This window comes from Nelumbo lutea, chromosome 1 (genome assembly GCF_056320005.1).
Source record: "Nelumbo lutea isolate HS-2025 chromosome 1, American lotus-T2T, whole genome shotgun sequence".
NCBI lineage: Eukaryota > Viridiplantae > Streptophyta > Magnoliopsida > Proteales > Nelumbonaceae > Nelumbo > Nelumbo lutea.
Window position 1 is genome coordinate 58,450,930 of NC_142684.1, and position 22,592 is coordinate 58,473,521.

Here is a 22,592-nt window from a genome sequence, read left to right on the forward strand (position 1 = left end):
GTCTACTGTTCGACTTGCAGAAGCAAAAACCCTACTTTTCTGGTCCGAAAATGTCTGCAGCCCCATCTCAGGACGAGGATAAGAAGCCGACGGACCAGTCGGCCCACATCAATCTCAAGGTCAAGGGCCAGGTGAAGAATACTCTCTCATTCTTCAGTTGTTTTTTCCCCATTTTTGTTAGGGTTTTAAAAATAATTTGTTGTTATTATATAAGCTTTTATTTTTATTTTTTTCTTGTATTTTGGGTACCCTTTATCATAATTGCTGATTATTGTTTCTGGGTCGGTTGATTTGATAATTGATTGTTTGGTTGTATGTTCGTGTAGATCAATGTTTATGGTTGGATCAGTTTTCATGTTGAAACGTGTATGATGTTTTCTTTGTTTAGGTTTTTAACGTTGAAGTTGTGATTGGGGTTTGGAGGGAAGCGAGGAATTAATTAGTGGTTCTCGGTTTGGAGTTTGCATTGCCTCTGAAACATTAAACCTTGCTGTTGTTCTTGCTCAGTGACTGGAGGAAGAAATCTGTATATTTGCATGTTTGTATCGTATGATACCTTGGTGTCCTTGGCTCCTAGCACTTGGCGGTGGGTGCTAGCTCTAGTTAGCAACTTATCATATACGTGCCCTATCAATGCATTGCTGTTCCACCTTCCTATTTGGGTCTGGCTGTTTTTCTAGTTGGGTTTGGAGTTACAGTGTGGATTATGGACTCCATACAATTTCATAGTTTTTAGTTATTGATTTTGGATGCGTTGAAAGGAAATATTCAATATCAAAGGAATGTTCATTGAAGGGAAGGCATGTTTTCATATAGTAAACAAGGGTTACCTTTCTAAGAGTATTTGGTTTTCTTACAAGGAGTAAGAAGGGTTACCTTTCTAAGAGTATTAGTTTTTTTTTTCATAAGAGTATGACTACTTGATTATTGATTCAAATTTGTTAGGCATGTTGGCTTAGTTTCAAATTTCTGAAGATATCAACCATCCTTTCTCCACTGTTATTTTTTTTAATTTTCATTTTTTTTTGTGCTGGTCCTGCTTTTTAGTAATTATTTCTCTTTTCTGTTTACATAATTCGTTTTCCTAGCCTATTGTTGTTGATGGTTTCTAGTTAGAAAATTGTCATTCTATTATTAAGGATGCAGGATGGCCCCGGCCATTCTCTCACTTGAGATTTCCATTATGCATATCTTATAGATGGTGGCTACCTTTCTATTTATAGCATGCTTTGGTAGGATAGTTGCAAAACTTCCCACTGCTAACTGGATAATATCAAAATCGAAATTGAAAGTTCGTTATTTCTTTATTTATTAAAGATGACGAACAATAGGTTTCATAACCCTTTACTGCATCATAGACCAAAGTCTACTTAATATTAGTGGTCTTAGGTAAAGATATCATTGGGCGGTATGACAGAAATCTACTGCTTTCTGCTGTGCTTCCATTTTTTTCATTTGAGTTCTAAGGTGGCGTTTGGTAAATCTGAACTCTGAAGTCTGAAAAGTGGAAAAATCTCCAAAAAAGCTTTGAAAGCATTCTGAAGAAAATTTGCTCTTCTACTTTTGTAGATATCTGAATGTGACTAAGATATTCGACAATTTGAATGATCTAACATCTGAAAAATGTGCATTTTACAAATTTACCCCTCAAATTCTCACTTAAATTATTAAATAACAATGACAAAAATTATTAAAATTTTATATATTATTAAATTATAAAATAATAAAAATGTTAAATATTAAGAAATACTAAAATTAGAAAATTAAAAATAATAAATAAGATTCACAATTTAATTATAAGATTAAAATTATCAAAATAATAATATTATTAAATAATATTTATAAAATGTTAATAATATTAATATTATAAAAAATAAAACTAAACAAATTAGAGGTTGTCTTCAACCTCTCGCACCATGACTGAACAGCGATCTGTGATGGTAAGTATTCCATGCTTCTGCCCAATCTCTCTCTCTCTCTCCCTTTCTTCTTCACGTTTGATCCCTCTCTCTCCTCTGTTGCCAGTGAACAGACATTTGAACACTGTTGCTGGTACCCTCTCTTTCTATCTCTTTCTCCACCTTTCTTCTTATTCTTTCATTTTTTCATGACCGTGTCCTCTCTCTCCTTCTCTGTTTTTAGTGAGCACGGCTGTGCCCAGTGCCCTCTTTCTCCTCCTCTATTGCCAGTGAGCAGGTTAACAGCTCAATGTTTTTGGGCTTTTGGCACCACCTTTCTTCAGGTTGCCGCCCCTTGTGCATCCTATTGCAGAAACAGAGCCGCCACGTCCCCTATTCAAGATGCTTCATCTAGGTTGTGACCATGCGCAAGCTCGAACCGATATTCCTATTTGCTCTCCATCACACATCGGTGGGAAACACATTTAGTCTGTTACCTCTGAAATTTTTGGAGGTGTTTTCAGCATTCGGAGGGTATGTTCGGAGGTGCAACTGAACGATCACCGATTGCTGAAAAAGCAATATTTTCAGCATTTGGTTCTGTTCAGCGATACCAAATGCCCCCTAAGGCTACACTCACATTTATTACAAGATCCTTGATCTCTTCTACTTTTGCAAACCTATGGTCAGCTTGAACTTTACAGGTTTCTTTTGTCACATTGTTATGGTTAATTAGCTCTGAAGCCATGCTTGTAGTCTTATTCAGTGATTTAAAAGGTGCGCCTCAGGCGCACCTAGGTGCTTAGGCGAGGCACATACCTTTCAAAAGGTGCGTGCCTGGTGTGCCTTGCGCCTCAGCCGAGGTGTATTCCTTTTTATTAATATTTTTGCATTCTGTTCTTTTTTGAACCTAACAGCTGAGGTGTGCACCTCAGCCCAAAGCCCCTATTTTTCTAATGTTGTTCATTCATTCATCCTAGTAAAATATAATCTTAAAAGAAAATTAATAGTATAAAATCATTTTTTTTTAAGGATTAAGAATTTAAGACCCTAACATGGATTTATTTGGGATTGCCTCGAGGGGCTTGGTACAAAGGCGACTCATAGAATCAAGAACTCAAGATGTTTTACATCACATGGGCTATTTGAAGTAATGCAATTGAGGAAATAAGAGATCATAAGCTTTACATGCTTGAAAATGTTTTATATGCTTGATTTTATTTTTAAGTTTTTGTTTGAATGCACTTTACATGTTGTGCTTATGTATTTAAATTTTAGATAATAGTTTTTTAAAACATTTATTTTAAAATTTAAGTTTATATTTTTTATTAATATTATGTTTAATACCTTTTGATTTTTTTTGCGTTTTTTTTGAAAATTTGGCATTTTTTGAAATTTCTGGATTTATTTATTTATTTATTTTTTGTATTTTTGTGCCTTGCTTCAAAAAGGCCATGCACCCTTGCCTTGTGTGCTGGGAGCAAATTGCCCCTTGCGCTTTTAAAACACTGATCTTATTAGGATATTCTTTTGATTGATTCCTATTTTGTGCACAAAACCTTTTTGTCCCGTATTTATGGTCAACTGTGACCTTTGCTTCACATGTTTTGAGCATCAAAATGAAGGGATATGAACTATGTGATGTTGGCTTTTCCAAGTAGATGTGAAATTTCTGGATTTATTTATTTATTTATTTTTTGTATTTTTGTGCCTTGCTTCAAAAAGGCCATGCACCCTTGCCTTGTGTGCTGGGAGCAAATTGCCCCTTGCGCTTTTAAAACACTGATCTTATTAGGATATTCTTTTGATTGATTCCTATTTTGTGCACAAAACCTTTTTGTCCCGTATTTATGGTCAACTGTGACCTTTGCTTCACATGTTTTGGGCATCAAAATGAAGGGATATGAACTATGTGATGTTGGCTTTTCCAAGTAGATGTGAAATTTCTGGATTTATTTATTTATTTATTTTTTGTATTTTTGTGCCTTGCTTCAAAAAGGCCATGCACCCTTGCCTTGTGTGCTGGGAGCAAATTGCCCCTTGCGCTTTTAAAACACTGATCTTATTAGGATATTCTTTTGATTGATTCCTATTTTGTGCACAAAACCTTTTTGTCCCGTATTTATGGTCAACTGTGACCTTTGCTTCACATGTTTTGAGCATCAAAATGAAGGGATATGAACTATGTGATGTTGGCTTTTCCAAGTAGATGGATTCTACAAAGCTTTGTAGGCCAGATGGTAGGTGCATAAGAATTTCAGCCCCTTAAGGATTGTTTTGACCAGTGTATGTATAGATATGCTATATGAACATCAATGCATTCATGATGTAGATTGCATATTTTCTGGTTATCAAATTGACACTACACAAACTCGTGTTGAATGGCGTAGCCTTGCATACATTTGTTTTATGCTTTCATTGTTAGCTTAGTTGCAGATTTAACCGCCTATTTTCCTCCCAAAATATATGTTCGCATGCATATGCACTGATGCACATACAAAAGGGGTCTAGTGGTGCTGAACCCTTTTGTATACTGACATAAAAAAATGATGCCTGTTATTGTCCAGAAAATATTTTTTTGTGTATTTTCTTGTGATGGCCAGTTACCGATTGATAAAGAAAAGGGGTCTACTGGTGCTTAACAGTTTGTTCTGATGAAATATAATGGGTTAGTTAATTAGCTAATTGCTTAATTTACTGTCTCTGGGACACTTTCCAGGAACCTTTATCTTGCCAAACTCAAAAAAAAAAAAAACTTTACTGCAGCAGTGGTAATTGTATTTGTTAGAGAATAAAAACCTATTCAGGAACCTCACTTAATAGCTTAAGCTTGTAGATTGAACAGTCTATGAATAGGTTTTGATTCTCTAACACTACCATCTCAAGGAACATTCAACCTAAAGCCTTAAGCTGTTAAGTAGGTCCCTGAATATGTTGTTATTCTCTAAACAATGTTCTCATCAATGTATATGATGTTGCCCCTTTTATCTGTGTTTGGATTCATTCTCCTATTATATAGCCTGGTCCTAGTGGAGACATAGGGTTGAATCCTGCCTTAACCAGGGTTGGACGGTTTTGGGGAGGACTACCCCCATTTTGTGGCCCATTTGTCTAGGAAAAAAAATCTGAGGGTCTATCTACTGTCCAGGATGCTTGGTTCGTATCATGGTCTACCGTTCTGTTAAAAACAGCTGGGAAGGGTATATTCAAAACGGAAAGACCAAAAGTTTCATTTGAGGCTTCCTGATTTTCAGCTTTTTTGGTCTTCTGTGCACTGTCTTTGGTCTTTCGGTCTACATGATACCAAGCGGAGAAGACCATTTTTGGTCTTTTGAGCTTTCTGCAGACCGACATATGTATTGAGAGGGGTGTTCATTCGGTCGGTTCGGTTTGGTTTGGTTAATTTGGTTAGTTAAAATCAAAATGTATTTTATATTTATATTAATAATTATTATTAACATATATCAATATTTATAATTAAAATACGTATTATATATTATCATTAATATAAATACTAATGTTAATATTAATATGAATATTTATAATTAGAATATAAATATCTGTATTTATTTTGGTTAATTCAGTTTTTGGTTTGATTTGGTTGATTTTTTTTCTCAAACCAAACTGAAAACTGAAAACCAAAACTTCTAAAATTTTAAAACCGAACCGAAATAAAAACCAAAATAACCAAACCGAATTGATTTATTCGGTTCGGTTTTCAGTTTGACAACTGAATTTGAACACCCCTACGTACTGAAAAGATTTTCCAAACACCACCTTTAATGGGATGTACTTCTACCCGGTATTTATTTATATATACTGAAATCTATATCCCCCTTTAGCATTGAACACTTCAACTATTAAGCTGCTCTCATTGTTTTCTGTTTTGCTGTTATTGTTTGATTTTTAGGATGGGAATGAAGTATTTTTCAGGATTAAACGTAGCACCCAACTTCGGAAGCTCATGAATGCATATTGTGATCGACAATCGGTTGATCTCAACTCCATTGCATTCTTGTTTGATGGCCGGCGCCTTCGTGGAGAGCAGACGCCAGATGAAGTAACTCTTTCTCTCTCTCTCTCTCTCTCCAGTATTGCATGGACTCTCCTTAATGGATGATGTCTCCAACATGGATGTGTCATAGTCTGACATGCCATGGATTCTTGAGGGCACTTTGTGTAGCATTTCCTTTTTATCTCCTAGCTTATTTGACATAAATGAACATCAAACTATAAAAGATGAATGTCATTATTCAATCAAATATTACCTACTAGCAAAGGCAACATTTTTTCTGCAGGTATTTAATTTTAGAATTTAAAAATATGAGCTATTTTAATAGTATATACTTTTTCATAGATGTCAATGAGTCCATATTTTCTCATATTTTCAAGTGAACTTGGACAAACATCAGATTTCAATTCCCATGTTGGTGTCCATGCAACATGCACACATATGCACATGCGGACAGGCATGCAGACTTCAAGGAAAAGTGGCTCTATTTTATTGACTTTAGTAACTGGAGTTGTCCTAAAAGACAAAGTTGGTTCTACTGAGAACAGCAGTTCATTTGTTATGCAAGTCCACTATTTCCTCTTTCCTTGTAGTTGTATGTCTAATGACTCTTCAGTCCTCACTGTCTTATGTAACTAATGAACCCTATTCTGTGTTTTAAAGTACCCTATTCTGGAGCAGGCGTGCTTGATAACCCTTCAAAACCACCTCTCAGACATGCACATTGTCATTCTCAACGTGCATTGTCAAATGTCAAATGTGTGCTACCTTATTCCCAATGCCTACTTTGTTCCCCCGTCCATGTCATAGTGAATAGTTAGTTTTTGAAAGTAAACAAAATATTTGAAGTACATAATAACTAAAATATTTAATTACGGGTGATGCCATATGGTGCCTTTGATACACTAAAAATTATAAAAAGGATACAGCATGCACATTCTCTGGCACTTTTTTACTTTGACAATCCACCATGTCTGCTCCCACTTCTGGGCACCAAGTCCTCAACGGAGAAACTCCCACTCCAGGAACCTCTGTTCTTGGTCTCCTTAAAGTTACATTGAATGTTCATTAATAAGAATTATCCCACATTGTTCTCTTTCCTGTCCTCTGGTGTTATCGTGGGCCTGTTCAGTGCTTTTTCAAATGTGAACCTTCTAGCTACTTGGGTAATGTGCACCAAACATCATTGGATTGGTTGATCATGTTACCTTGTTCTGGGACATTCTTTTGCATCATTGCATTGCACACTTTTCAAGGAAATGGTACATGTATGTTTCTCATTGGATGATGGCTTCCATTTCCATTAATGTGTCACTCTAATTGCTATTGCTTTTTATTGAGTGTGCAAACCATATTATTGGATAGGCTGATCATACTTACATGAATTTTGGCTATCATGTCTGCAATTTAGTGATTGGTTTTTATTGACTTGGGGGATTGCAGCTTGAAATGGAGGATGGTGATGAAATTGACGCAATGCTGCACCAGACTGGAGGTGGTTCTGGAGGCCCTTAGGCTAAGCATTTGATTTTTGTTCCATGTACTAAGACTTAAATGTAAAGAAAAGAAATATGGTTGATCCGATCTTGGGCTTGAGAAATCAAATGATGATGGTATCTTCATCCGGCTTTTAAAACAGGTTATGTCCTACGGACATTGATGGTCCTTTTTTTGCTGGATTTGAATAGTATTGGATATAAACATAATACTTAAAACTATTTTTGTGTTTTAATTTTATAGCTCATATTTTGCCTGTGTTCATCACAAACCCAATTTCTCTTGCTTTTATGGTTTATTCGGTCAAGCAGAAAAGCCAATGACAATTGACGGTTGTTTATGGAGCAGGAAAATGTTCATGTGATCTGTGCAAAGTGGATGAGTTTGCAATACTAATGTAACTAGCAGATCAGTTTCTTGTAGAATTCATGAACATAGTTCAAATTGGAACTAATACTATTGAAAGTTGAAATATCATAGTTTCATCTAAAGCCTGCCTTTGAAGGGTTTGTTCGATTGACATTTGACATTTGAAAGTGCAAATGTGCAATTATTATAAAAGCCTGCCTTTGAAGGGTTTGCTCGATTGTTTTGACGTCTGACATTTGAAAGTGCAAATGTGCAATTATTATAAGAGGTAGGTATTGATGAACAATGAACTTTTCTTTCTTTTGAACTTTGAATGCAAATAATGTTGTTTTGAATTCTAAAATTGGTCAAATATTCATTTTAATCTCATATATTAGATTTTTTTTTTGTGTTTTGGGGTATTATTGGAAAAGTTATGCATGGGAAAGTTTGGCAATGGGTAAATTTCTTCCATTGACCAACTTTCTTATGTTTTTTTTTTTTTTTTTTTTTTTTTTGCATTAAGCGATGGACTCCACATTAAAATTATCCTTATTTTCTTAGGTAAAATTTACCCATCTCTTAGGTTCATTAACTTTCCTAGTTAAGAGAAATTTTTACAAAACATGATGGGACCATTTTACTCATTTTAATAGCTATTTTTTGTGGGTAGAAATGTCATTTTATTTACTTGGGAATCCTGAAAATAAAATGAATATAGGTAAGTGCATTTATTCAGATAAGTTGCACTGTAACAAATGAACAAGACTTAATATTCTTTAAGAAATAAGAGAAGAGGGAAATGAATACTCATTTTTCTCTTGAAGTTATAAGATTCCTCTCAGGAACAAGCCCTAAGAGTGAATTTGTTTCTATTTATTGAAAACAAGTAAATTTGTTTTTGCCTTTTTGATCTTCAACATAGTTGGGGAACTTGGGGGTCTTTGAGAAAGTTTGTCCTTGGTTAGGCATGGGCAGCCTTGGCTACCAATAATAGAAAACATAGACAAATTGATGACGAGTCTCGCAATTGAGCCCCATAAGCACTCTGTTCTGTTTACCCCTTGCTTTGCAGCTAAGCCATTTGCCGACCTAGGAGCCCATTGAAATATCAGTTGCATATCCCCTGAGAACCTATTAAATTGTTTGAAATTGTTTTTGAAAAACCAAGGAATCTTCTCGTCCTGCTTAAACGAACTTATTACTATTTTGGAGTCGTCTTCAACTATTAGCTTCCGAAACCCCATTTCCAAAGATTTCTGCATCCCATAAAGTATTGCCTTCAATTCTGTTGTTACAGAGTCACACACCCCAATGGGACCTGAGTACATTCCCAAAATCATTCCGCTTTCATTCCTTAGAACCCCTCCAATTCCAGAGGGCCCTGGGTTCCCAAAACTACTTCCATCAAAATTTAATTTCAGGAAACCTACCTCTGGGGGTTCTCATTTCCTTTAGTGTCCTCCGCTTAACTTAAGTTGAGGTTGCAATTGTTCTCCAGTTCCTTAATATATCATCAGTAGAGAAATCTGAGGACAACTCCTAAGTCTTTATCCAGAAGGCCACTTTTGCCATGATCCCTTCAATTAATGCTTCATTGCTTCTTTTCTTTTCCTCAAATATATGCTTATTTCTTTCCTCCCATAGGGTTCATATTATTGCCGCTCTTGTGCACCTCCACATCAGTCTTCCCCTCCTTTTTTGGCTAGCTGGAAGTGTATCTATCGAACAACCTATCCAATTTGTCCAGAGTATTCCACCTACACCCAAAAAGAGAAAAGAACCAATCCCAAATACCACAAGCAAAAGGACAGGAAGAGCAGATTCACCATTGGATTCACACAAGCAGCACCAATTAGGTGAGAGGCACCATCCAGGTCTCTTCCTTTGTAAAATATCACAAGTGTTGATTGCACCATGGAAGACCTCCCAACAAAAAGCACTCACTTTGGGGGGAATCGGATGACACCAAATCTCTTTGACCGAAAATGGAGTATTTGGTTGAGAAGGCACAAACAACGATTTGAAAAAAGCACAATTGAAAACCCCAGAAGGATGTAGAGTTCAAATTCTATCATCTTGTTTACTCAAGTCTGGGAAAACCCCTTCAAGAATGTGTATAAGATTTGAAAGAACGCCTAACTCAGTGCTCCTCACATTTCTACGAAAACCTAGATTCACCCAAGCCCGTTAGCCGAGGGAGAGGGGAGCAGAAACTCAGAAATTGGCTTACCCTAGAGATCCTCCCAGAACTTGATCTTGTTACCTGAATTAAAATCGAATCTGATGTAATTGAGAAAGGATGGAAGGCATTTCTGAATTGCTCTCCATGGTGAAAAGCAAGAGGCCCTACTAGAAGTTTCAGCATCCCACTCGTTCACAGAGAGCCCATGAATACTAGTGATCACTTTATGCCATAACCTATCTGATTCTCTCGGAAATCTCCACAACCACTTCCCTAGAAGAGCCTGGTTCTTTTCTTTCAACCTTCCTAACCCCAGCCCTCCATCCTCCTTCCGTCTACAAACTATTTCCCATCTGATTAGGTGATCCTTCTTTGTTTCTCTTGGTTCCCACAAGAAAACCCGCATAATTTTCTCCAACTTCTTAACAATCACCTGAGGTACTCTAAACACTGATAGGTAATAGAATAAAGTGTTAGCTAAGGTGGATTTGATTAAAGTTATCCTACCTCCCAAAGAAATATAGTTCCTCTTTCAAGCCGTTAACTTCTTCTCAAATCTCTCTACTACCGGGCTCTAGAAGGTCACAGACCTAGGGTTTGCACCTAAAGGGAGTCCTAAGTACTTCATAGGCTAATCACTGGACACACATCTGAGTTCCCTTGCCCACAGCTCCAACTCCTCCTACCCCATATTTACCCCAGCTACTACACTTTTATTGAGATTAACCTTCAGATTTGTGAATAATGATCTAAACATTTATTCATTATGATTTGTGATGCCCCTCCTTAGGGCTTCATTTAAGAAGAGTAAATAGAGTGCAAATACAAATATACCATGCAAATGTAAAGTTGGTTTAATTTGGCAGATAAATTTATTCTCTTCCTCAACAAACAAATTTTAGTTGTAATGGGTGCAAACAGAAGTTCCTAGATTCGATTTTTTTTTTAAATATTGGCCAACTTTAAGTGCAAAGTTTGCATTCATTTTGCTCTCATTTTGGATGCAAATATGCCTTCAAATTTTTAAAAACTGTCAGTTTACATAAATGCATTCTTATCAAAGCCCAGCAAAATTGAACCAGAAAACATATATACAGTTATACACCAAACCAGCATTTACAATCTTTCCAAAGGAGTATAAATACAAATTTGTAGAATGCAAAACCTTGTATTTTGTAATTTGTATTATTTTGTATATATTTGTGCAGTACATAACTATACATTTGTATTCGTACTCCTTCCAAACTGAGTCTTGGGTGAAAACTGTGTAGCTACAAGATCCCATTTAGAGGAATTTGTTGATGGATGCAAGATAATTGCATTTGTTGATGAATGTGGTTCCATACGTGCAAAAGATTTTGCTTTTAAATATGTTTTAATTCATTTCACCTTCTATCATTCAATCCCCAGATGTGTCGGTCCCTACGAGGTTGCCCAATCAAAAGTTTTAACCTGTTTATTTCATGGCCTACCTTTTAAATTATTGTGAAAAAGTGTAAAAAATGAAGTAAATTTGCGGTGGGCAAATTTTGATGATTTTACAGAGATCAACCATAATCGTGTTTGATCGATAAGAGAAAAGAGAATAACAATCACTTTTTGATCTGTTGGTTCCCAGTAGAAACCAGAAATCAACAAAAAAGCATTGTAATTGGATCACCAAATTATGTGCCAGTGCAAATACATTCTTAGTGATCAGTTATTACGAAGTGGTAGCAGTAGCTGTTTTGAGTGGTGAAACAACTAGGATACTTTAGTCGAGGCTGATTAGAATACGGGGGAGCTTATCTGAATTCCCTCAATTAAGGGTAAACCCATCAACTGCCTGCACCAGCTTGTGCTTCCATTTTCTTAATAAATATCACTTGAATGAGAGACAATTGAAAACAGAAGAATTTGAGTACATCAAAGATTATGCTGTAGGCTGATTTGTGATATAAAAAATATTTGTCCAAGATGGAAATCCAGAAAAGAATATGCACTGTGATCCCTGGTTTTTACATAAAACATGTTGCACTCTAGAGACTACATGCTTTTTCCATGTTAGCAATAATATGACACACTAGCTGTAAAAATCGTCAATCCTCCTTGCAATAGAAAATTGAAAAAACTTGCCTTTTGCTTGACAATCCAACAAAGCACCTACATGGGCAAAAAGGAGGATAAAAGAAATGAAAAGACTCGAGCACCTGACCAAAACAAATACAAATGCATAGAACCTGCACTGGACCTTCAAGAACTCATGCTGGTAAATGGAGCTTTTCATTGTTCTTCCAGCTGCAAATCACAAAATTAAGAGTATAATTTACATCCCTATGCAAGCATTAGTGTACACTAAATACAATGCCGAGTAGAATGGGGTTATTACCTTTGGAAGTAATAATAGAAGAAATCTGCGTACAATAATGTTTGAACAAGCCCAGATATCCAAGCTGTGACAGTAGAGTAGCCAAAAAGTAGGAATGCAGAAAAATAAATAAAAAATAAAAATAAATAAATGACTTGACATGCGATATGCACTTCTGATTTCTAATCTTCCCAGGTACTGAGTTACTCCCTCAATGGACCAATGCAAAAACAGTGGCATTAGTCAGGTATAATCCACTCAAGAGCTTTCCCTTTGACAGCTAGAAAATTATGAGGAAATTGATTTTGATCCATAAGCAGGTATTCAAAGTTTTCTGACATGATTGATGGGCCTCAATGATGACAGTGGCTGAAAAATTACAAAACAGTACCGAGAAAGGCACTCAGCTGAAAGGATATATTATCATTTCCTTACAGTCCCATACAAGCATCTCTGCTTCACTTGGAATGGCACACGATTTGAAGTGTAGCAGTTTGGTTGGTGCATTGGTTTGATGTACCTCAGGCATCTACTGAAATGTATCGAAAGCATATGCACATATACACAAACACAAGCAGAAAAGAGAGAGAGAGAGAGAGAGAGAGAGAGAGAGAGAGAGAGAGTCCTACTTATCCAGTGTACATAGTGTGGTTCAGTAAAGTAGCGATATATCCAATTGAGAATATACAATGCCCGGTATGCACTGCATAAGAACACAAATTATTAAGTGGAGAGTCTATGTAACAAGGAAAAGAGTGATAGAACTAGATGAATGTGAATGCACAAGTATGTATTATCACATACTGCAGGAAAGAGGTGCAAGATAAAGGTTGACAACAACGCAATTTCCTGGCAAGAGGACTTTATTTTTAATTGGCATGACACTACTCAAAGACACAAGTAAACCCAAAGTTTCAAGGCAAACTTCCATTTCCCACTTTTATATGCCATGTTGAATTTGAAAAGGCTTCATGTGTGCAATTTGACGTTTTAAAAGAAACAAAGGAGTTAATTGTTTATTGATATCAACTACCTGTTTGCAAGATCATCTAGTAGGGGAGAATGGATCAAACAGATTGCATTGATCAAGATCAAGTTTTATTGCATATATCTAAAACTGAAGTCAAAATGTGGCTGACTGGAACCTAAAAATGCAGGAAAGCCTAGACTATCCAATGATGATGTTGGATAAATTACTAAATAAAAAAGGGACACACAATATTGGTCCTAACTATCCAGGGTCTTGGGGGGGCTAGACTGGATACGGACCTAATACTTAACTTCTTTTTTTGTACAAAATGCCATTGTTAGACTCAAAACCATGTTCTCACACTTGTTAGCCTGAGATTTTACCATTGCACCAAGAACAAGCAATACGGTACTAATAGATAAGAATTATGAGTAAGCTTCCAATTACAGAAAAGGTTATATAATATATACTATGCATGCCAGTATCTTGATTAAAGATGACGGTTGAGAGGAAAACACATCTATCGAAGCCTATTAGAAACCTGTTTTAAGATCAAAGTCTCTGATGGGATGGCAGACTCTCTAGCAAGGCAATGGGTTGTAAGGGAACAGTTTTTTGGGCTCAGCTGTTTTAAGGAAAAAAATGTTAACCTGATACTGCAGTAAGGGTTGGGCAGGGAATGATTGCAATAGGACTTAATTGTTAGTTTGTTACACATGCTCTAAGGGGTACTCACTCCCTGGTTGCATCACTTTCTGTATATTATTGTCTATTTGATGATAACTTTCTGTTACCTATAAAAAAAAAGTCTCTAATTTTCATGTTGAACATCTTTTCTTCTTTCTGGCTTGTTAGTTCCGATTCATAACAGGAAACAAAGGTCAAGAAAACAGAGATTATTCCCTGAGTGTTTTTCCAATACCAGTCTCTAAGAGAGATGTTGATATCTGAAGGCTGGAGAGAGAAAAGAGGCGGCAACTCAACAGGGTTAAACTTTAACTGTTTTGGAAGGCTTTCATCTTTTGTGGTTGGTCTTGCAAGAGAAAAAAAAAAATCTTGGAAGGCTAAAACCAGATAAAGACTATTCTGTGCCATTGTTCCAGTAAGTTCCATTTGTAGCATACACTTAGTTTGGAAGGAGTACAAATACAAATATGTAGAGTGCAAAATCTAGTATTTTGTATATATTTGTATTGTTCATATTTGTATTTGTACTCCTTCCAAACTAAGCCATAAGCACATAATCTAGAACACATTCTTGATATTTGGAATGAGCAAGTTGATGGAACATCACTGACAATATCTGATTTCGAAAATTGTCAGTTCTAAACATCTCCACACTTTAAAATTTTAATTCATTCTATATTCTTGTCAAATAATTCCTAACAATCAATTGACGAATAAATAAAATCTGGTGTTAAAAGAAGAAAATAGCAGAGAGAAGAACATGGGAAGGGAAAATCAGATCATGGGCCTCATAATGAGCCAGCAGTAACAAAAGACCTATAAAAAATAAAATAGGCTCGTCCAATTTTACTTATATTACTACTTTCAACATGTATGTGATGACACAGTTTTGTCTCTGATGAAGGTTTTTTCCTTGTCAAGAGTCAAGATGCTGATTTTTCACACAGACAAAGATGGCAGAACAGTGGAAGGGGCTAGAAGAGCTAGGGGTAAATCAATAAAACATGGGTAGAAGTAGCAAAAAATGATTTAAGCACTAATAATTTAACAGTGGATATGGCTTTATATAGAATGGATTGGCGAAACAGGATTCATGTAGCCAACCCCATAATGTTGGGACTTGGGATAAGGCATGGATGACGATGATGACAAAGATGGCAGAACAGAATAGATATGCAAATGTATTCCCTAGAAAATGGTTTTGTTGGCACACTGTGGTACTATCTTCACCAGAAAGTTGTTTAGGTGAAAAATGATGTTTCCCAAATCACCAAGACCACAGATAGCTAGGGCCAACATTGGGCAATTGCCTTTTCCATGTTTCCCCAATCAGAAATCCATGATATCATGCGCATGGGGAACATACCTAAAGGTAACTAAATTTACCATTTTCAATTGTTGTATAAATGTGTATTAAAAAGAAAAGGAAAAAAAGAAGCAACAAGAAGGGCATGTGTTATTTGAATATTAGTCCATGACATGGTGAGAAAACCAAAAGTTTCAAAATATAACATTAGCTTAGTTTAATTTGACAATATGTTCCAATTAGAAGCCCATGATATCGTGAACTATGTGAAGAACATACCAGAAAATAACTCAACAGACCTCTTTTGACAATTTCTTTTTATATGGATCTTAAAAAAAATCTACAGAAAGCAGTATAAGAACATCAGATAATTAGATTTTACAATATTGTGTTGAGCTGACAAAACAACTTAAGATGATTTACCCAAGAAGGAAAACATATTGCCCTGTCAGGTTGTCGATGTTCCTAGTCCTTTGCAACAATACCAGCTGAGGAAGTATGGCAACAGCTTCCAAATATAAGGAAAATGTCCACATTACCTGCCCCATTGTTATGGAAAAGTAAGAAAGACAATCCACCAGTCAAAGCAACAGAAACACAAGTTTGTACAATCACCAAGATGTAAGAGTATCATAAAATTAAAATGAATGGTAACTTAAGAAAATTATGAATAGGGATTAAGAATAGACTGTAGACATTAGTATCCAAAAAGTAAAGGCATGTGATTACCTCCATTAAGGAAAACTTCTCATTAATAAATAGGGCCAAAAGTAGGCAGGGCAGTACAAGGAAAAAGTGGCGAAAAGTGTCTTGTTCTCTATCATAGGACCTACGAACAATCTTGTGTTGCCTAATGTACCAGACAATTGAAAAGGAGCTCCCCAAGAAGATTAACTTCATGATAGTATTATAGAGTGAGATAAAATCAGTAAAGATATCCAAGTACCGAGTGGTAAAAACAATAGCATAGAGTTCTTGAGTCTTCAAAGAAATGCCTGCATATGATTTTATAAATTATTGGTTAGACATATATATGATATAAGAACTGCTTGTTACGAGCATATATAACTTGAGACATGGAAATGTAAGATACACATAAATCATAACATAAATAAAAACAATGACCAACATTGATTTGAAAAGCAAGAGAACTATATATATATATATATATATATATATATATATATAAGAAAATGAAAATGAAGAAGAACCCTTTTGATAGGAAAAAAAAAAAACTATTGAAAAAGCTTACATGCTTCAAAGCTACCCTAAAATTATCACCTCTGATAGAAGCAGAACAGTTTCAAGTATTTCTGATGAAAATGGCACTTTCCAGAATGTGATGCAAAACATAAGAAATTGATTTTCTTACCAAGCAAGGTCAGTGCACACACCATGGAAGAACTGCTGTTAAACCAAACATCTAATCTGAAGTTGATTTGGATCATATCTGCACTATGAGGCTCCTTTGGTGTTTATTCTTCATTTTGATATTGTTCTTGGTTAGTTTTCATTCAGATTTTGTTTTTTATTTTTTATAGTTTCCTTGGTGTCTTCAATCTCCCCTTGTTAGACTTGTTAGTTTGGTCTCCCTATTCTGAATCATTTTCCTCTTGGGGTTCTTGTTATCAGATCTGGCTTTGACCTATAAATCATAAGTCATTAATATAAAAAGTAAATGCTACAAATAGTAACTTTTTATAGTAAAAAGAAAATTTTATTAATGAAAAGAAAAAAAAAAAATCCAAGCAGGTGTCAAGGTAACACCAGGTATATAGTACAGCACAGAAAAAACAATCAGGATTACAAGTTTGTAACTTGGGCACATCGAAAAATCTATCCCCCCAAATCTGATCTGCTAACTTGTGCAATTTCAGGAAGGATTAGCACCCAATCTGCCACTGTCTTGCCAATGACCACCACCGGCCTTTTAATGTTCCAATATATATATTTTTTGATCAGCTAATGTTCCAGTATTTGATCTCAAAAACCTTCTGTTTCTTCTTTCCAAATGATCCAGCACACAGCAAAGGGAATGCAACTCCAAACTACCCTGGCCTGGCCTTTTTGCTTCTCTGGACTTTGGCCACAAGGAGAATATTTCTGCAAGGGATCCTGGCTGAAAGACTCTCAAACCAAATAGAGAAGAATAGAATTTCCAGATGAAACCAGCACAGGAAAAGAATAAGCGTTAAACTGATTCCTCCTGCTTTTCCCACATGTAGCAAATATTGGCCAAGTTAAAGCCCCTATTTTTCAGGTGCTGATTAGGTTTGCTTTCATGTGTGGTGGCTGCTGAAGAATTGGATCAGAATGATCATGCTGGCCCTGGTAATAGAGTGGAGCCCATTCCTGAGGTAAGGTCTGGTTTGGTCTTCTTCAGATTCTGGGATAGGGGATTCTTTTTTGGGGGAACTTGGGGGTGAAGTTAACTGTGAGTAGTTTTCCGAAATGGTTGAGGGATGGATTGGCATCAATATTGGTATTAGGAGGGTGGAGGTTGAGGAGAATGTTTGTGCTAAAGATACGGAAAAGTGTAGGAAGTCAAGAGGCTCGAGTAGATCGTATCTGGTTCACGTGACATAGATTTTCTCACATCTTAAAGAAGGTCTGGTTGGGCCAGGTCCTATGAATAGATTTAAAAGAATTTGCAGAGGAAAAGGTTTAAAAGCTGTGGATAAGTCGGGATATGGGGAGAAGGAGAATTTGGACAATCAGCAGCTGTTGAGTTGCAAGCTTTCTATTAAGTCGGCAATCTGAGCTCAAGAGAATGATGTGGTGGAGACAGGTTCAGGTAGGGACAGTGGGGGTGGTAAGAAAGTTTAAGGAGGCACAATGAAGATAGGAGAGGATGCCTTAGCAATGTCTGTTAAAGACAATTTGGTGGAGAAAAGTATTGATTTGGAAAAAATGACTGACAGGGAGAATCAGCCATTCCGTTTGCATTTCTCCTGATCCATGTGAATGAGGCATTAAGTTCCCTTGCTATACTTACTATCTCCCCTAGCAGATGTCTATATATCCCAGGAACATTCTCACTTGAGGATTTTATTACAACAAGAGAATCCCTTTATATTATAATTGAGCCCAATACAAATGATGTCCATGTACTCCTTGCTTAGCTAATCCATCCACCAAACCATTAGCGGATCTTCTTACCCACCACCACCACCTCCTCCTCCTCCTCCTCCTCTCTCTCTCTCTCTCTCTCTCTCTCTCTCTCTCTCTTCTTATATATCACCTCATATTGGGGATACCGCTACTGTGTTTTAGGGAGTGAGTTATTGGATTTTTGGTCAGTAATTGGTCGAAATATTATTCATTCTTAACTTTCATGGTCTTAGGTTATTATTTGGAGAACTAATTGAAGGTTGGTTGGTCTCGAGAGAGAAATTTTGAAACTTTGCCCAAACAACCAAGAAGAACCAGAGAAAATTGTTTGTTCGGCATATTGGATGGAATTTTCTATGGCACACATGTATTTCTAGTTTTCTTGAATCATTTTAGAATGGACAATTTGGATTTATTTTGCATGGGACCTTTTTCTTTATTTCTTTTTTTTGTGTGTGTTTTGCTAGGGAGTTTTGCATGAAATTTAGCTCTTAAAACTTTTTAGCAGCATTCTTAATGTAGGAAATATCAGCTTTGGCTTGTTCAGAGTCATAGTTTTATTTCTAATATATGCTTCATAAGTATGGTCTCCTGGTGTGGGAAACAGTATTACATGAACACAGACATGGGAATCCAGAATCAGACTCTGATGTCAGTTTGGGATCCTAACCTGGCAAGACAAATAAACAAAGACTCATAGAAATGTCTATGTTTGTTGAATTTTAACATGAAGGTCTAAATGACTATCAATTGTTACTTAATAACATTTTTTAGGGCAACTGGCATTTAGTATATACGTTAACTGTTCATTCATGTTGAATAAAGAGAAAAAGAGAAATGTCTCATAGATGTGTTATATAAGAATCCATGGAGTGTCAGAGCACCACACATATACGAAATGGACACATTTAAGAGAGTCCATGCAACAGTGGTGGGGAGAATTGGAGAAAAGATCAAGTTTTCACATTTTTTTCCCTGTAAATACTTGGCCTGGAATAACAAAACGTTGTCTTCATTTTTGCATTCTTTATTGGGTGTCGTTTTGGAAGTTAGCAGTTTTCAAACTCATGAAGCGGTTCCTGTTTGCAGCATTTATCCCGAAAAATCTCCAATCATTTCGACACTTGACCTCAACCACAAATGACCTCCCAAGAAAAAAGAATAAATTGGTGAATAAAAACGTAAGTGCAATTTTCCCGAACTTCTTGCCTCCTGGACTGAGTTTACTTTCCCACATCCATTTTTTCAGATGGAGCTTCTACTAGATCTAAATCTATGAATGATATCGAAATGATAATATAGGCTCATTCCTATTCCTAAAATGGAACCCGATCTCTCTAACAAGTAGTAACCCGTTAACTCGCTCTAACCAGACTATCTTACAACACCAGGATCACAGGCCCATCAGGCAGAAATATTGAAACTTTCAAGTTCTGATGAGATCCATATCAATTATACAGAATATATGAAACCCTACATTTCGCGTTAACAGATCCAAAGCAAACAATAGAATGAAAATGCCTTGAACATTCCACTGCCTTGCAAAAAAATTAACCGAAGACCAGAAATTCCATGTTGCTTCAGGGGTTGAAAGCCATTAATCATAAAAATGTTACAATTGAGGAAAAATGAAGGAAATTCATGAATACACAAAGAGAGGGAGATAGAGAAGTACCTGCGCAGGACTTAATGGTGTGGATCTTGAGGAGCAAGACGAGGACGCTGGCGAGATGGGTCATATCCCCTGCTAATCTGAATATATTCATCTTGGCTCGACCCAACAGAACACAGATCGATCAGAAATGTGTGTAAATCCCCGATCGATCCGATTCAGAGACTCAACTCCCCGTCCTCTTTCCTTCTTCTTCTTATCCTTTTTCGCCTCTCTCTTTCTTGTTTCGAGAAGAAAATGAGGTAGCGAGCGAAAGGGAACCAACCAGAGGACGAAGTGAGGTCTCTGCTGTAACGGAATTTCTGGTGACGTCGGATGGGATTACAGTCACGAGCTAGAGAGAGAGAGAGAGAGAGAGGGAGGAGATGAATGAGATGGTGAAATGTTGACACCACACGTTTCGCTTGTTGTCTCTGTAATTTGTGTAAGCGTAGGTTTATGGAATATTGGAATTATGAGAAGTTTAGGACCAAAGAAGATTCAACAGAGCAGCAGGAGGCCTTTGGTTCGAATCACATCGTCGGCAAGAAAAGGGAATTCGTCTCACAACCCGGGTAGCCCGATGGGGTGGTCTGTTCTGTATCGGGTTTGAAGAAAGGACAAAGTTTTAAGCCGCAGGCTCAGGCTCGGGCTCGGGTTCTAAACATTGGCCCGATTATTTTTTGGCCGGGTTTGGGCTTTTCCAAATAAGCCCAGCCCGATAATATTATATATAATAAAAAATAATATATGATATATATTATATAATAATAATTTAGTAGTGAAAAAGTATTATATATATCATAATGTATGGAATATTATATAATATATAATTAATATAATATAAAATATCTTTCCAAATTAGGCTTTGGGCTTTACATAGGGTTGGGCTTGGGCTTTTCCAAATAAGCCCAGCCCGATAATATTATATATAATAAAAAATAATATATGATATATATTATATAATAATAATTTAGTAGTGAAAAAGTATTATATATATCATAATGTATGGAATATTATATAATATATAATTAATATAATATAAAATATCTTTCCAAATTAGGCTTTGGGCTTTACATAGGGTTGGGCTTGGGCTCAAGATTAAGGTTCGATGGTTGGGCTAGACTCGTGCTTGGGCTTAGTCATTTTTTGTTTATAATGAGGTAAAGTTTGACCCGGACTAAGCTTGGCCCCGCCTATGAACAGAATGTTAGCTGGCAAGGCCCACTTTTGTGGGTTGCTCGCAGTGAAGTGGGCCATACCGTGCCAACACGTGGGCCTGGGTGGGCTGTGGCTGCTTGGCTTAGAATCCATCGAAAGGGAAGCCTAGCATGGCTCACGACCCAAACCCAAGTGAGTCTATGCTGTGTCGGGCTATACCAGGCCATGAGCCTATATCTTTTTTTTTTTTGTTTTTTTTTCACTTTTTTTTTAAAAATTAAATAACATTTTTTTTTGAAAAAATAAAAAATCAACCAAATACTTAACAAAATATAAAATAAACAATAAATTAAAAAATCCAAAAATTTTATTTCACAAATTGAGTTGAATCGGTCACACTAACCACTGAACCACAACTCAGTGGAGCACACATTGGGTGTGGGTTGGGTTGGGCTAGGGTGAAACCTGGCTCAAAGTTAAGAGTCCTTAGCTTTACTGGATTAGGGGTGACCATGGGACAAGTAAAAATGAACTTGGGTTGATTTTAGCACGTATAATAATGGCATATAGCAAGGTGCCAACCAACTAGTTGATCGTAGTAGAGACTTGGGATCGAATCTTGTCTGCGCCTACATTGGGGGATGGCCCAAACCCCATACCCTAGCTTAATATAAACCAAATACTTTATGCCTGCCTAGATAGGACTATAGAAAATAATAGAATTAATAATTGAAATAGAATTTCCATATTTAATTATAATGCTTGAAAATTTGACATAGTTGGCAACTGAAAAGCAAACTTTTTTTTTTCTTTTTGATAAAAACAAGGGGTGCTAGACAAGCTGGGGGTAGCACGCCCCAAACACCACTTAAGCAAATCAAAACAAGATACTTAGGGAGATTACAAGGATTAAAAGCAATCGACCCATCAGAAGAAGAAAAAGCTTTATTTGCCGTCCAGTCTGCTGTTTGGTTTGCCTCCCTATACACGTGCCTATAGCTGACTCCACTTTCCATCTTATCCTTCATCCACAAGCATTCTGTAATGATATTTTCAAGGTTCCAAGGAGGGTAAGACAACCCTTTTAGACACCGAATGGCGAGGTTCGAATCACCTTCAACAATGATCAAGCTGCTGCAAAAGTTGGCTGCCAAGTTATATGCTTCCCGCAGCCCATGCTTCAACAGAGTTGATAGTGGAAGTGCCTAAGAAGTAGCCTTTGAAGTCCAAAATCTCACCCAGGTGGTTCCTCGTGATGGCTGCCATAGAACACCTACCATTATCGTGACAAGAAGGATCAAAATTAATTTTAATTTCTTCAGGATTCGGAGAGACCCAATAGATGGCTTTCCAACTTCTTAATTCTTTGGTGGTACTTGGTTTTTCAGTTAAGTCCTCATATTCAGCAAAATCCCTCAA

The 22,592-nt window shown here is 36.5% G+C and overlaps 2 protein-coding genes across 3 annotated transcripts; one reads left to right on the forward strand and one right to left on the reverse strand.

Annotated features, from left to right (window-relative positions):
* Nucleotides 1-7,678, forward strand: LOC148874722 (small ubiquitin-related modifier 1-like). The gene is made up of 3 exons (XM_088963624.1): nt 1-131; nt 5,809-5,958; nt 7,354-7,678. The coding sequence occupies exons 1-3, from the start codon at nt 51-53 to the stop codon at nt 7,423-7,425; spliced, it is 303 nt and encodes a 100-aa protein (XP_088819750.1). The 5' UTR covers nt 1-50; the 3' UTR covers nt 7,426-7,678.
* A 4,157-nt stretch (nt 7,679-11,835) lies between these two features.
* Nucleotides 11,836-20,594, reverse strand: LOC148874723 (ER lumen protein-retaining receptor). 2 transcript variants are annotated; one of them, XM_088963625.1, is made up of 7 exons: nt 20,037-20,594; nt 15,980-16,245; nt 15,674-15,789; nt 12,917-12,990; nt 12,309-12,372; nt 12,160-12,217; nt 11,836-12,082 (listed from the first exon to the last, which is right to left on the reverse strand). In XM_088963625.1, exons 1-6 carry the CDS (start codon nt 20,125-20,127, stop codon nt 12,181-12,183), a joined length of 648 nt encoding a protein of 215 aa, XP_088819751.1. In that variant the 5' UTR covers nt 20,128-20,594; the 3' UTR covers nt 11,836-12,082; nt 12,160-12,180. The 2 variants fall into 2 exon arrangements, with proteins under 2 accessions (XP_088819751.1, XP_088819752.1); XM_088963626.1 differs by having other exon boundaries at nt 12,171-12,217; nt 20,037-20,542.
* Nucleotides 20,595-22,592: the final 1,998 nt, after the last annotated feature.

Bases quoted from the DNA above. Each gene is read 5' to 3' on its own strand.
- LOC148874722 (XM_088963624.1), top strand. From the start codon at position 51: ATGTCTGCAGCCCCATCTCAGGACGAGGATAAGAAGCCGACGGACCAG. The intron at 132-5,808 runs GTGAAGAATACT...TTTGATTTTTAG, and splicing joins ATCTCAAGGTCAAGGGCCAG to GATGGGAATGAAGTATTTTT. The intron at 5,959-7,353 runs GTAACTCTTTCT...GGGGGATTGCAG, and splicing joins GAGAGCAGACGCCAGATGAA to CTTGAAATGGAGGATGGTGA.
- LOC148874723 (XM_088963625.1), bottom strand. From the start codon at position 20,127: ATGAATATATTCAGATTAGCAGGGGATATGACCCATCTCGCCAGCGTC. The intron at 15,790-15,979 runs GTAATCACATGC...ACAATGGGGCAG, and splicing joins AGAAGTTTTCCTTAATGGAG to GTAATGTGGACATTTTCCTT. The intron at 12,218-12,308 runs GTAATAACCCCA...TGTGATTTGCAG, and splicing joins TTCTATTATTACTTCCAAAG to CTGGAAGAACAATGAAAAGC.